Genomic DNA, 13,955 nt, shown 5'->3' with positions numbered 1-13,955 from the left:
GCGGCCAATTTCTGTTTTTGCGTTTTCATTTTTTCCTCCCCTCCTTCACAGAGCCGTAACTCTTATTTTTCCGTCCACATAGCCACATGAGAGCTTGTTTTCTGCGGGATGAGTTGCACTTTTGAATGATACCTTTCATTTTACCACACAGTATACTCGAAAAAAAAAAATCACAATGCTGACTTTTTTTTGGGCATTGTTTTTACAGTGTACATTTTGTGGTCAAAATTTCCATGCAATATGATTTTCCTCATCAATACAATTACGGAGATACCAAATATGGCTAGTGTTTTATTATTTTAGTGGTGAAAAAAATTTAGAAGTCTGTAAAAAAATGAGAGGATTCTGTCGCCATTTTCTGAGACCCGTAACATTTTTACTTTTCAGCCGTTGTAGCTGTATTATAGCTTATTTTTTGTGGGGCGAGACAACGTTTTTATTAGTACCGTTTTGGATTAGATGCGACTTTTTGATCGCTTGTTACAGCATTTTTTTGTGGAATTGTGGAGACCAACTAACTGAAAAAAACCGTATTAAAATATAACTTTTATTAAGTACAAAAATAACAATCTAAAATTGCACAGATGTCCCCTATTATAGAGCCTAGTAAAAAACGGGCTATTGTATTGCTGGAAAGAGATAAGGTCAAACCAAATCTAACCAGCTGAATCTGCCAATCCAGTCATGTGGTCAGAAAAACCTGAATCATAGCAGTTAAAAACTGCACAATACTATTATAGCCCAAAAACCTCAAAAAACGGAAAAAAAAGGGGAAATGGACATAAAGAAGATGTATAAAAATTGATAATACGTGCTACCATCTGATAACAATCTCACTCAGCCGATGTGAAGAAAAGAGTGACCTGGCCCTATACAAAATGACTGAACACCTACCTAGGTGCGGAGGTTGGCACCCTAAGAAATACGAGAATGGCGCCCCCGCTCGTGCGATGGCTATCCCTAATCTCCTATATCATCCTATAAGAAGACAGATTAGAAACAGAGGGCCAGATGGCCTGTATCCATTTGATTAGAATATCTTAATGAATGCAATAAATGCAGTTATTTTTTGTGGGGCGAGACAACATTTTTATTAGTACCATTTTGGATTAGATGTGACTTTTTGATCGCTTGTTACAGCATTTTTTTGTGGAATTGTGGAGACCAAAAAAAATTAAGTTCTTGAATTTATTCTGTTTACGGTGTTTACCAATCTGGTTACTTTGTTTTTATATTTTGATAGATCGGAGTCGGACTATTCTGAATGCGGCGATATCGCATGTCTATATTTTTTTTTTGTTTTAAATTATATCTTTATCTTCAATGGGGGGGGGTAGGGGGGTAATTTGAACATTTAGGTTTTTTTTCCTATTTTTTAAAACAATTTTTTACTGTTCTTGTGAGTCCCCTTAGGGGACTTGAAGATGCCAAAAATCACGGTCTCCATTGAAGCCGGGACACCAGCAGGTTTCAAATAAACTCTGTAATGACAGGTATAGGGATCATCACCTGATCTCCGACTGTTATGACAACCAGTCGGCGCCAATGAGCGGAGTTAATCACCCACGCACACGTCAGCGTGTGTTAAAGGCTGCAGTTAAGGGCCCGTTACACGAAGCGATATCGCTAGCAATATCGATATAATGTCACTAGTTTTGTGACGCTGCAGCAATATTGCTAGCGATATCGCTATGTATGATACTTACCTCCGACCGGCTCCCCCGCTGATTATCGTTGATCGCGTGAGAACGTCCTGGGCCGTTTCTCGTCGGCCACTTCCTGCTGGGCTTCCTGCTGTGGAGACGAGCGACGCGTGGACGCGGGCGGGAGGACGTCTTCATCGCCTCGTCTGACAGGTAAGTAGCGACCCCCGACCGCTGCTATGTTGCTGGTGAGATCTGCCTGTTTGGCAGCTCATTAGTGACTACTTAGCGATGCACCAGCGATCCTGACCGCTTCATATCGTGGTCGGGATCGCTGGTGCATCGCTAAGTGTAACGGTACCCTTAGGGATTGACCGCGGCATTTAACAAGTTAATAATCGCAGGCGAAGCACTGCTCCAACTGCAATTGTTAAGGGCAGGTCCTGGCTGTCATACACAACCATCACCTGCATGGTATGGAGAGTGAGCCTGCTGTATACATCAGGTTCCCACAGTTTTTAAATCATGTGTATCAATTAATCAGTTGCATATAACAATAACAAATATTTATGACATAAAAAAGGAAAAGCTTAATGACTCTTTAAAGACCACTTACCCATCATTTGATATTTCAGGTTTCGTCTCCACATCCCCAATAAGGACACAAAATACCCTGGACATAATAAGAAATAAACAATACAAATAAATCATTGATCTAGTCCTACCTTTCTTCAGTACAGAACCTAGGTTGCTTACTGTATATACTCGTGTATAAGCAGACCTGAGTATAAGCTGACCCCCCCTAATTTTGCCACAAAAAAATGGGAAAACTTATTGACTCGTGTATAAGCCTAGGGTGGAAAATGCAGCAGCTACTGGTAGATTTCAAAAATAAAAATAGATACCAATAAAAGTAAAACTAATTGAGACATTAGTAGGTTAAATGTTTCTGAATATCCATATTGAATCAGGAGCCCCATATAATGCTCCATACAGTTCATGATGGGCCCAATAAGATGCTCCATACAAAATACGCCCCATATAATGCTGCACAAAGGTTAATGATGGCCCCATAACATGCTCCATAGAATAATATGCCTCATATAATGCTCAATAAAGGTTATGGCCCCATAAGATGCTCCATAGAATATGCCCCCATAAGATGCTCCATAAAATGCTCCATAGATTATGCCCTATAAGATGCTCCATAGATTATGCCCCCATATGCTGCTCCATTGAATATGCCCCTATATGCTGCCCCATAAAATATGCCCCCATATGCTGCCCCATAGAATATGCCCCCATATGCTGCCCCATAGAATATGCCCCTATATGCTGCTCCATAGAATATGCCCACATATGCTGCTCCATAAAATATGCCTCATATGCTTCTCCATACAATATGCCCCCATATACTGCCTCATAGAATAGAATATGCCCCCATATGCTGGCCCATAGAATATGCCCCCATATGCTGCCCTCATATGCTGCTCCATAGAATATGCCCTCATATGCCGCTCCATAAAATATGCCCCCATATGCTTCCCCATAGAATATGCCCCCATATGCTGCTCCATAGAATATGCCCCTATATGCTGCCCCATAGACTATGCCCCCATATGCTGCTCCCATACAATGCTCCATATATTATGCCCCCATATGCTGCTGCAAAAAAAAATGCCATACTCACCTCTCCTTGCTGGGGGCCAGGTGCCGATGTCGCCCCTCACTGAGGACCTGGCACCTGAGATATTTACCTATCCTGGGTCCATCGCTGCTCACCGCTGTCTGCTGCGTTCTGTGTCAGTGACTGTTCAGCCAGCAGAGGGCGCAGTGCGCACTAACCATGTCATCGCGCCCTCTGCTGGCTAAACGTCACTAACACAGGACGCAGCAGACAGCGGTGAGTAACGATGGACCCGGGACAGGTGAATATCTAATATACTTACCCCCTCCTGGCACGGTCTCTGCAGCCCAGCTGCTCCTACGGTCTTCCTTCCTTCGGCGGTCACGTGGTACCACTCATTAAACTCATAAATATGCGGATATTCATGAGTTTAATGAGCGGTACCACGTGACCACTGAAGAAAGGGAGACCGTAAGAGAAGGGGGGCTGCAGAGACGCGTCAGGGGGGGGATAGTATGATCTCTGACACCCCTGCTCCCCTTCCCCCGCCGACCCCCAGGTATATGACTCGTGTATAAGCCGAGAGGGGGACTTTCAGCCCAAAAAAATGGGCTGAAAATCTCGGCTTATACAAGAGTATATACGGTATTTACATCCAAAGAGTAACCATAATTTTAATTTCATAAATCAATAGTACATGTGAAAATAGGAAACTTTGTAATGTATCTTATCAGAGAAATCTGCTTCTTTATCCTCCTGGACTGATAATTCATTCTAAAAATTCTTAATTCTGGGGTAAAATCTGTATTCAGTGAAGACAGATAGTTACGCACATTACTGAGGTAGCAGATAGAATCCTACCAGTAGTAACTGCTATGTAGAAAGGAAGAGGTGAGGGGTAAGAGGAGCTAGAATCAGAGCCCCTTCCTACTTCTCACTCCCTAATACATACAGTACATTCTCATCAATAATAGCTCCCTCCTATCTCACTAATGGGAAGTCTGTCATCTCTGAATGATCAGTTCAGGAGGAGAAAGAAACAGATTTATCTAATAAGATTACGAAGTTGCATATTTCCATATATATATATTGATTTATTAAATAAAAATTAGAACGATGGTTCCTCATTTAAAGGACTGTCCGCTACTCGGACAACCTCTTCCCATTTGCCATATTCCCCCTTATAATATAAAAAACAGCCTTCACTCAGCTCTGATGTCGCCACCATTCCAGTAATTATGGCAAAAGCTCTCCCGCGGCTCATGTGAAATAACATTACGGGAGATGTTCAGCACTAAAACAAGTGCATAAGAAATATTCTACTTAAGAATCTATAGGATAGTCCCTCAATATCAGATCAGTGGAAATTTAACTCCCCATCGATCAGCTGAGAGATAGAGCCACGGTGCCCGAGAAAAAGAAAGGAGAACAGGTACTAGTTTTTAAGTAAATGATAAAACTTATAGCTATTGTAATTTGCTCCATGTAGTATTGATATTTACTGCACAAGGTTTCAATGTAGTCGTCATCTCACTGCACATAGATACTGCTGAAGAAGGTCCAGAAGGACAAAAATATCTATCACCATTAAAATACATACATATTATACATCAACACAAAAGAGTGCTCTATATTTCTTCTGAGTTGATCACGTGGTGATATCTACTTACAACCTAACGAAAGCCTTTCCTATACTCATATATCAGAAGCCAACAAATATATGGCTGCCACTGAAAGTCATAACGTAGCTATATGAAATGTACAACTACCTTTCTGAGCCCAAATGTAACGCTTGCTGTATTGCAGCTGCAGCAGAAAGAGATGCATGTGGACACACGGTAATGCAATTCCTTGTCTAAGAAAATAAAGAGCACAAATATTAAACAAGCCTTCATTAACAAATATGGCTCAAGTTATTTTACTGCAGAGTTAAGTAAAACCTTTTATTGAATAAAAGAAAATATTAACCCCTTGAGAGTGCTGCCTTGCTTCATTGCATTGCTTTTGTTTGAATAGAAAAACAAGAAGTCAGCTCACCCATCAGTTGTTACTGGACTCCGAGCACAAAAACTGTAGTGCAACAGTGTATGGTATGCAAAGACTAAGAACTCTTGTTCGAAACGCGTCTGCCAACACTACTATTCCCACAAGGAGGTTGTGATTTTTTTTTTTTAAATTCGCTTATTGAACCTCAGGACACAAAGAATGTACAACATACATATAATGGCTTATGATAACAAGCATTATACATAGCACACGTTTCCGTCCATTGTAAAATACAATGCAAAGAGATTGCACACTCTTATAGATAAACAAGGTAATACAGTCATATGTAAAAGGTTGGGCACCCCTATTAATGTTAACCTTTTTTCTTTATAACAATTTTGGTTTTTGCAACAGCTATTTCAGTTTCATATATCTAATAACTGATGGACTCAGTTATATTTCTGGATTCAAATGAGGTTTATTGTACTAACAGAAAATGTGCAATCTGCATTTAAACAAAATTTGACCGGTGCAAAAGTATGGGCACCCTTATCATTTTCTTGATTTGAACACTCTTAACTATTTTTTACTGACTTTCTGAAGCACTAAATTAGTTTTGTAACCTCATTGAGCTTTGAACTTCATAGCCAAGTGTATCAAATCATGAGAAAAGGTATTTAAGGTGGCCACTTGCAAGTAGTTCTCCTATTTGATTCTCCTATGAAGAGTGGCATCATGGGCTCCTCGAAACAACTCTCAAATGATCTGAAAACAAAGATTATTCAACATAGCTTTTCAGGGGAAGGATACAAAAAGTTGTCTCAGAGATTTAACCTGTCAGTTTCCACTGTGAGGAACATAGTAAGGAAATGGAAGAAAACAGGTACAGTTCTTGTTAAGCCCAGAAGTGGCAGGCCAAGAAAAATATCAGAAAGGCAGAGAAGAAGAATGGTGAGAACAGTTAAGGACAATCCACAGACCACCTCCAAAGACCTGCAGCATCATCTTGCTGCAGATGGGTCACTGTGCATCGGTCAACAATACAGCGCACTTTGCACAAGGAGAAGCTGTATGGGAGAGTGATGCGAAAGAAGCCGTTTCTGCAAGCACGCCACAAACCGAGTCGCCTGAGGTATGCAAAAGCACATTTGGACAAGCCAGTTACATTTTGGAAGAAGGTCCTGTGGACTGATGAAACAAAGATTGAGTTGTTTGGTCATACAAAAAGGCGCTATGCATGGAGGCTAAAAAACACAGCATTCCAAGAAAAACACTTGCTACCCACAGTAAAATTTGGTGGAGGTTCCATCATGCTTTGGGGCTGTGTGGCCAATGCCGGCACCGGGAATCTTGTTAAAGTTGAGGGTCGCATGGATTCAACTCAGTATCAGCAGATTCTTGACAATAATGTGCAAGAATCAGTGACGAAGTTGAAGTTACGCAGGGGATGGATATTTCAGCAAGACAATGATCCAAAACGCCGCTCTAAATCTTCTCAGGCATTAATGCAGAGGAACAATTACAATGTTCTGGAATGGCCATCCCAGTCCCCAGACCTGAATATCATTGAACATCTGTGGGATGATTTTAAGCGGGCTGTCCATGCTCGGCGACCATCAAACTTAACAGAACAGGAACTGTTTTGTAAACAGGAATGGTCACAAATACCTTCATCCAGGATCAAGGAACTCATTAATAGCTACAGGAAGCGACTAGAGGCTGTTATTTTTGCAAAAGGAGGATCTACGAAATATTAATGTCACTTTTATGTTGAGGTGCTCATACTTTTGCACCGGTCAAATTTTGTTTAAATGCAGATTGCACCTTTTCTGTTAGTACAATAAACCTCATTTGAATCCAGAAATATAACTGAGTCCATCAGTTATTAGATATATGAAACTGAAATAGCTGTTGCAAAAACCAAAATTGTTATAAAGAAAAAAGGTTAACATTAATAGGGGTGCCCAAACTTTAACATATGACTGTATGTACATATCCTTCCAAACATACATAAAGGATAATTGGCTATACATTTTCCAGCATGTATATCAATCCAATTTCACAAGCCTTGTCGTATCATTCAGAAATAAAGTCTAACTAAAATTCCTAAACTACAACTACCACTACATCAACTAGTATCTACTATTTCCGCAGCCTGGTCTCCTACATCGTATTATGTCGCATGTGATGTCTCAGCCTTGCAGAGTAAGATGAGAGGAGTTCCACCTCTCCCAAATCTTTTCAAATTTACCTGGGCATCTCCTATTTTGGTATAACGTACGCTCATATGGAACAATCGAATTTACCAACTCGATCCAAAATCTAAGGGAAGGACATGAACCCCCCATCCACCGCAATGCCAGCACCTTCCGTGCCATAAACAGCGTTTCACGCGGGAAGACCCCAGTATAGCGATCCCAAGTCCCCTCCCCCCATACTCCAAACAAGCAGACCAATGACTCTAAAGGGACAGGGATCTGCACCAGGGATATCAGTAGTGTAGTCACCTCTTTCCAGTAATGTAGGATAGTGGGACATTGCTACACCAAATGAATAAAATCCGCATCTGGCAAGTGACATCGCAAACATTCTGATGATTGAAGCCGACCCATCCTAAAAACTTGCATCGGAGTCAAATATGATTGATTTATTATATATAATTGTATAATTCTATCATTAATAGATGGTGATACTCCAATCGGAGATTCCAGAATCTCCTCCCACTCCTCTCTTTGCGTATTAGTTATGAGTCGTTCCCACTTCCTCTTAATAGAGCTTATGGCCGATTCTGCCCCTACTGACAGCATGTATGTTTATAAAGAGGAGATGAGACCCTGGGGACCCTGCAAATTAAGGATTCCTATCAGAGGTAAAGATGAAGTAATACGGCCCACACCCCTACCCCTCATATGTGATTGAAGAGCCGATCTCAGCTGCAGATAGCGAAAAAATTGAGATCTCGGAATATCATGTGTGACCTGTAATTGTTCAAAAAACTTTAAGATCCCTTGGTCACACAAGTCTCCCATTGAAGAGACGCCACACTGAATCCAAAAAACGGTGGATGGGCGATTCAGTAACTCCGGAAAATAGTTATTATTCCACAGGGGCATTTCAGTTATAAAATCCTTAAACCCAATTACGTTCTTGATTTGTCTCCATATTAATCGTGCCAGCCGGAGCAGGGGTAGCAGACATGGAGCATTAGTTTTCTCCAATTCAAGGAAACCTAATGGGCAATCCGCTTGTGCAGCGTGAAGCAGGTGATTTTCAGAATTGGGGAGGCAATTACCCGGCATCTATTTACTTAAAGCTTTAGCCTGCCCAGCTAAGTAGTATAGGAAAAAATCTGGCAACGCCGCCCCACCTCCCTTCTTTGGTCTTTGTAAAGTGGACAATTTAAGCTTGGGCCTAGTTTTCCCCCATATAAAGGACGTGACCAGGGAATTGAGATTTACAAAAAAGGACCTGGGCACCGCTACCGCACTGTGCTGAAGGAAGTAATCAGGTTAATGTGTCCAGCCACAGATAATGGGAGCCTACTCCAGGATGCAAATTTAATTTTAACTAGTTCCAGCAATGGGTGGACATTAAGTTGTTGATCAAGCGTACCATTGTGAGATATGTGGATGCCCAAATATTTAAAACTAGATACAGTAGACAGCGAGGAGAGAGCCTCCAGCTGGGGCATCGGGACATGGGAAAGGGGTAACAGGGCAGACTTTTCCAATTTATATGTAAACCTGAATATTTACTGAATCTATCGATAAGGGATATCACCTGTGGCAAAGTTTCTTCCACATCATTCAAGAATATCACCATGTCATCGGCATATAAGCCTATGGTATCCACCCGACCTGCTATATCTATATCTTGGATGTTAGGGGAGGACCTTATACATATTGCTAGTGCCTCAATCGCAAGGGCGAAGAGGGCCAAGGAAAGAGGGCAACCCTGACAGGTTCCCCTATGTAATGAGAAAGACTCAGATATAGAGTTATTTACTATAATACGGGCCTTGGGTTTCATATATTATATTTTGATCCATGTTATAAATTTATTGCCAAAGCCATACCTTTGCAAACATGCAGAGAGGAAAGGCCATTCAAGAGAGTCAAAAGCCTTGGCAGCATCCAGGCATAAAGCCCGTTTGATCAGGATGTATAAGGTTCAATATAATTGAATTCAGTCTGGTAGCTAGGATCTTGGTGAAAATTTTATAGTCCACATTTACTAACGAAATGGGACGATAGGATCCACATTCCAAAGGGTCCTTCCCCTCCTTCCGAAGCACTATGATGTTAGCCTCATAAAAGCACTCAGGCATAGAATTCCCTTCCCAAATTCCCTGAAATACCTTCACCAAAAGTGGCGTCAATATATCCCGGTACTTCCTATATAATTAAATAGGGAACCCATCAGGTCCTGGGGCCTTCCCAGAAACTATGTCTGTCATAGCATTGTCTATCTAATCTGCGGTGAACACAGCGTCCATAAGGGCTCGCTGCTCAGGATCTAATGTGGGGAATGATACATCTGACAAATAGTCTAAACACCCCAAAGTGTCAAAGTCACTTTTAGATTCATATAGTGACCTGTAGTAGTCCTGAAAACAGCCAAGAATCTCCTCAGTCGAAGACATCAATATACCATCCGCCCTACGTATCTGAAATATTGTGTTAGAGGTGCTATGTTGGCGCACCAGATAGGCCAAGAATTTGCCCGTCTAGTTCCCCAATTCAAAATAAGATAGACGGGTAAAGAATAGTTTACGCTTAGATTTAGTGTCCACATGCTGAGTATATAACCTCTGGGCAGCCAACCACTCAATCCTGTTCCACCTGGTTTGGTTAGATATATATGTAGCCTCTGAGTCCTTCAGTCGTTGCTCCACCTCATCATCCTTTCTTGAGGTTACCCGCTTAAAATAAGAGATCGTGGAGGACAAACAGACCCTCAGGTATGCCTTAAGGGCATCCCAAAATATATTAATATCTTGAGGTTCCGGGTGGGATGCGATGAAGCAATGCAACTGATCAATCGTTCTGTCAGGCGGTCCCATCAATTTTAACCAGAAAGGATTCAACTTCCAAGCTATCCCATTGTTTACTTGCCCATATTTGAGTTTAAGGATGACCGGGCTATGGTCTGAGATCCCCCTACTTCCATCCTCTATATCAGTCACCCACATTGCCAGACCGCTAGAACCAAATATGTAGTCTATGCGTGATAGAGAGCATTTAGTGGATGAGTGGCAAGTATATTCTCTTAACTCAGGATGACGCACCCTCCACAAATCCAACCACCCGCCAACCCCCCATAAATAATGACAACGGGGTTGTAGTCGGTGGAGAGGACCCCCCAGTCACTCCATCATCCAACCTCAATTTATCAAGGCAGTTGTTCATGACCATGTTAAAGTCTCCCATACAAATAACATCAGCGTCTGGGTAATTAAGGGCAAAACTCATTGCCTTCTGCAGAATGGATATACGAGCCGGGGGGGGGGGGATATAAATATATAAGACCACATATTTCCTGGTGTTTATCAATGCATGGACAAAAATAAAACGACCCTCAGGGTCCCTCCGAGTCTCCCTAGCTTCCCATCTGACGTCTTTATGTACCAACAGTGAGACCCCTCTCGAGTAGCTGGTGTGGAATGTATGGACAGACCATTGTACCCAAGGCTTCTGTACGCACCGCGCTGTATCCCTAGTCAGGTGCGTCTCCACCAAGGCCACAATGTGAGGGCGATAATGTTTGACCTGTGAGAAAACCTTGATCTTTTTTCGAGGAGTTTTTATACCCCTCACATTGCATGTCATACATATCAACTCAGACCCCATGTTTTACTCCGCTGAATATGGTGCATAATATTACCCGGGCAAAATTTAGAGACATCACCTAGAGACTGAAATTGTTGTCGACTGCGATTACTATCTAAAAGATACAAAAAACCACAACGGAAAAAAAAAAAGTGAATAAACAACAAACAACGCGGGAGCAGAGTCCTGTACTCCCATCACGAAGCAAACAAGGGGATACCATCACTGAGCCCAGTGTCCGGTATTGTTGGTATCATGGATGCTTTCAAGTAAAGCTCCAATCAGCCGATTAATAGAAAAATACCAACTAGCAATAGATACGTTAGGATTCCTTTGCAGCAGACCCTTTGTGAGACAGTAGCCACTCCGCTGCCTCCGCTGGATCTGTAAAAAACAAAGTAGAACCCTCGTGGACCACCCGGAGCCGGGCGGGGTAAATCATCGAGTACATAACATTCCTCTCCCGTAGATGTCTTTTGACCTCCGTAAACTGTGCCCGTTGTTTCTGGAGTTCCATAGAGAAGTCTGGGAAAATCGAGATCGTGGCATTGTTGAACTTGATAGGACTCTTGCCGCGCCAGACGCAGAGCCACGTCTCTATCCCTGCAGCTGAGGAGACGCCCCAGAAAAGGTCTAGGTGGGGCTTCAGGAGGAAGAGGCCTAGTAGGGACCCCGTGAGCCCTTTCCACCGCAAAGATTGGAGAGAATTCGTCTCCCAAAGTGGTTTTAAGCCAATCTTCTAGGAAGTGCTCCGGGTGTTGTCCTTCCGAGCGGTCCGGCAGACCAATAATTCGGATATTATTCCGACGCATTCTATTCTCCAGGTCATCTGCTTTTTGCCTCCACGCGTTCATCGTTAGTTTGGCTTCCATGGGTGTGATGGTGTCTTCTACCTGGGATACCCGCGTCTCCACCTCCGTAATGCGGCCCTTCATGGCTTGCATATCTTGTCGGAGGCGTCCCACCTCGGTGGGCACATCCTCTATCTTCCCAGACAGAGACGTCCTGGTTAAGGAGATGGCCTGCATAAGTTGTTCAGACACCTGCTTAAGGGTTAATTCCTCTTGCTCACTCTCCTCCCCACCCTCAGAGGGGCGGTTCTTACGCTTAGCCCGTGAAGGGATTATTTTTAAGAGATCTTGAGCTTTCAGCATGGTCTATTCTGGCATATTCCTTCAGCTTTTCAGCCCCAAGCCCCAGACCCCTTGAAACAACACATTTCAATAGCAATAGGGCACAGCCGCATATCAGAGACAGTACCCTGAATCAAGGTTATAGACGGAGTATTCTTCCAAAGTATTCTTCCAAATATATAAATTTTCCCACAGTGCTCGTGCCGACGTAACATAGTTCATTGGCCGTGAACTCGAAGGACCCGTCTGATGGCACCTTGAGCAGGAGAATTTTCTCACACTCGCGGTGCCCTCAGACAGGGAATAGGAGTACACAGGCAGACAATAAGCACACAGTGCTCAGTGTCTACTGGATGACAGGCTGCATGGTCACATCATGCATCCATGTAGCCTGCCATCTAGATGTAGCAGAGCTAGTCCCGTTGTGGGACACATGGATTAAAAGCATCTCTGCGGAAAGGTGAGGAATATTGTTGTTTGTTTGTTTTACCACTTTTGCAGACGATGAGGGCATCGGGGGAATGGGTGAGGTTGTAAGTATGGTTCAGTTAAGAATATTCAAGTAGTCTGTGTCATTATTTCAATTAAAGGACTTTTTTCTGGGTGTCTGTGTTTTCTTACAATGTGACTATGGGGTTAGTAATGGGGGCATCTTATTGACGCCTCTCCATAACTAACCTCAAGGCTTGATGTCACCTGACAATACAAAGGTGACATTACAGTACACGGCAGATGAATTGCCGGCTTTTCTTCTATCTATGTAATATATATACATATATACATACAGTTGTAGCCAAAAGTATTGACACCCCTGCAATTCTGTCAGATAATACTCAGTTTCTTACTGAAAATGATTGCAAACACAAATTCTTTGGTATTATTATCTTCATTTAATTTGTCTTAAATGAAAAAACACAAAAAGAATTGTCCTAAAATTGTCCCAAATTGGATATAATTCCACACCAAACATAAAAAAGAGGGTGGACAAAAAGGAGATTTTTGTGTACTCACCGTAAAATCTCTTTCTCTTAGCCTTTAATTGGGGGACACAGAACCGTGGGTGTTATGCTGCTGTCCACTAGGAGGCGACACTATGCATAATCTGAAAAAGATTAACTTTGGCTCCTCCTCTGCAGTATACACCCCTGGACGGCGTCAGCCTTCTCCAGTTTTGTGCAAAAGCATTAGGAGGAATATACCAGAAACATAACCATGCCTGTAAAAAAAAGGCTACTATAAACAGGCTCAAACAACAATATGAGAACCCAACCGTAACAACGGCCCGCAAGGGCTACAGGGTGGGAGCTGTGTCCCCCAATTAAAGGCTAAGAGAAAGAGATTTTACGATGAGTACATAAAAATCTCCTTTACTCTGTCGCCTTATTGGGGGACACAGAACCGTGGGACGTCCTAAAGCAGTCCCTGGGTGGGAAGCAGTGGACGAATATTGTGCCGACAGTCCCCTAGACTTTGAGTACTGCCGCCTGCAGGACCCGTCTACCCAGGCTCGCATCCGCTGAGGACTGGGTATGCACTCTGTAGTGTTTTGTAAATGTGTGCAGGTTAGTCCAAGTGGCTGCCTTACACACTTGATGTGCTGAGGATTGATGCCGAATGGCCCAAGAGGCCCCTACCGCCCGCGTAGAGTGTGCCGTGATACCGGCCGGAAGAGGAGAATTGTTGAGGCGGTAAGCCTCTTGAATGGTGGACTTGATCCACCTAGCAAGGGTGGCTTTGG

General features: G+C 42.8%; 1 protein-coding gene across 4 annotated transcripts in view; it reads right to left on the bottom strand.

The window, feature by feature from the left end:
• The window catches only part of HDAC10 (histone deacetylase 10), a 150,369-nt gene that overhangs the window by 41,748 nt on the left and 94,666 nt on the right, over nucleotides 1-13,955 (bottom strand). For all 4 annotated transcript variants that reach the window (XM_073573436.1, XM_073573438.1, XM_073573439.1 and 1 more), the window contains exons 16-17: nucleotides 5,040-5,125; nucleotides 2,260-2,316 (exon numbers count right to left, since the gene is read on the bottom strand). In XM_073573436.1, coding sequence (XP_073429537.1) covers nucleotides 2,260-2,316; nucleotides 5,040-5,125 — 143 coding nt within the window. The remainder of the gene's footprint in view (nucleotides 1-2,259; nucleotides 2,317-5,039; nucleotides 5,126-13,955) is intronic.

This window comes from Dendrobates tinctorius, unplaced genomic scaffold (genome assembly GCF_039654945.1).
Source record: "Dendrobates tinctorius isolate UK_male_01 unplaced genomic scaffold, ASM3965494v1 ptg000035l, whole genome shotgun sequence".
NCBI classification, from domain to species: domain Eukaryota; kingdom Metazoa; phylum Chordata; class Amphibia; order Anura; family Dendrobatidae; genus Dendrobates; species Dendrobates tinctorius.
This window is presented reverse-complemented; position numbering and strand designations above follow the sequence as displayed.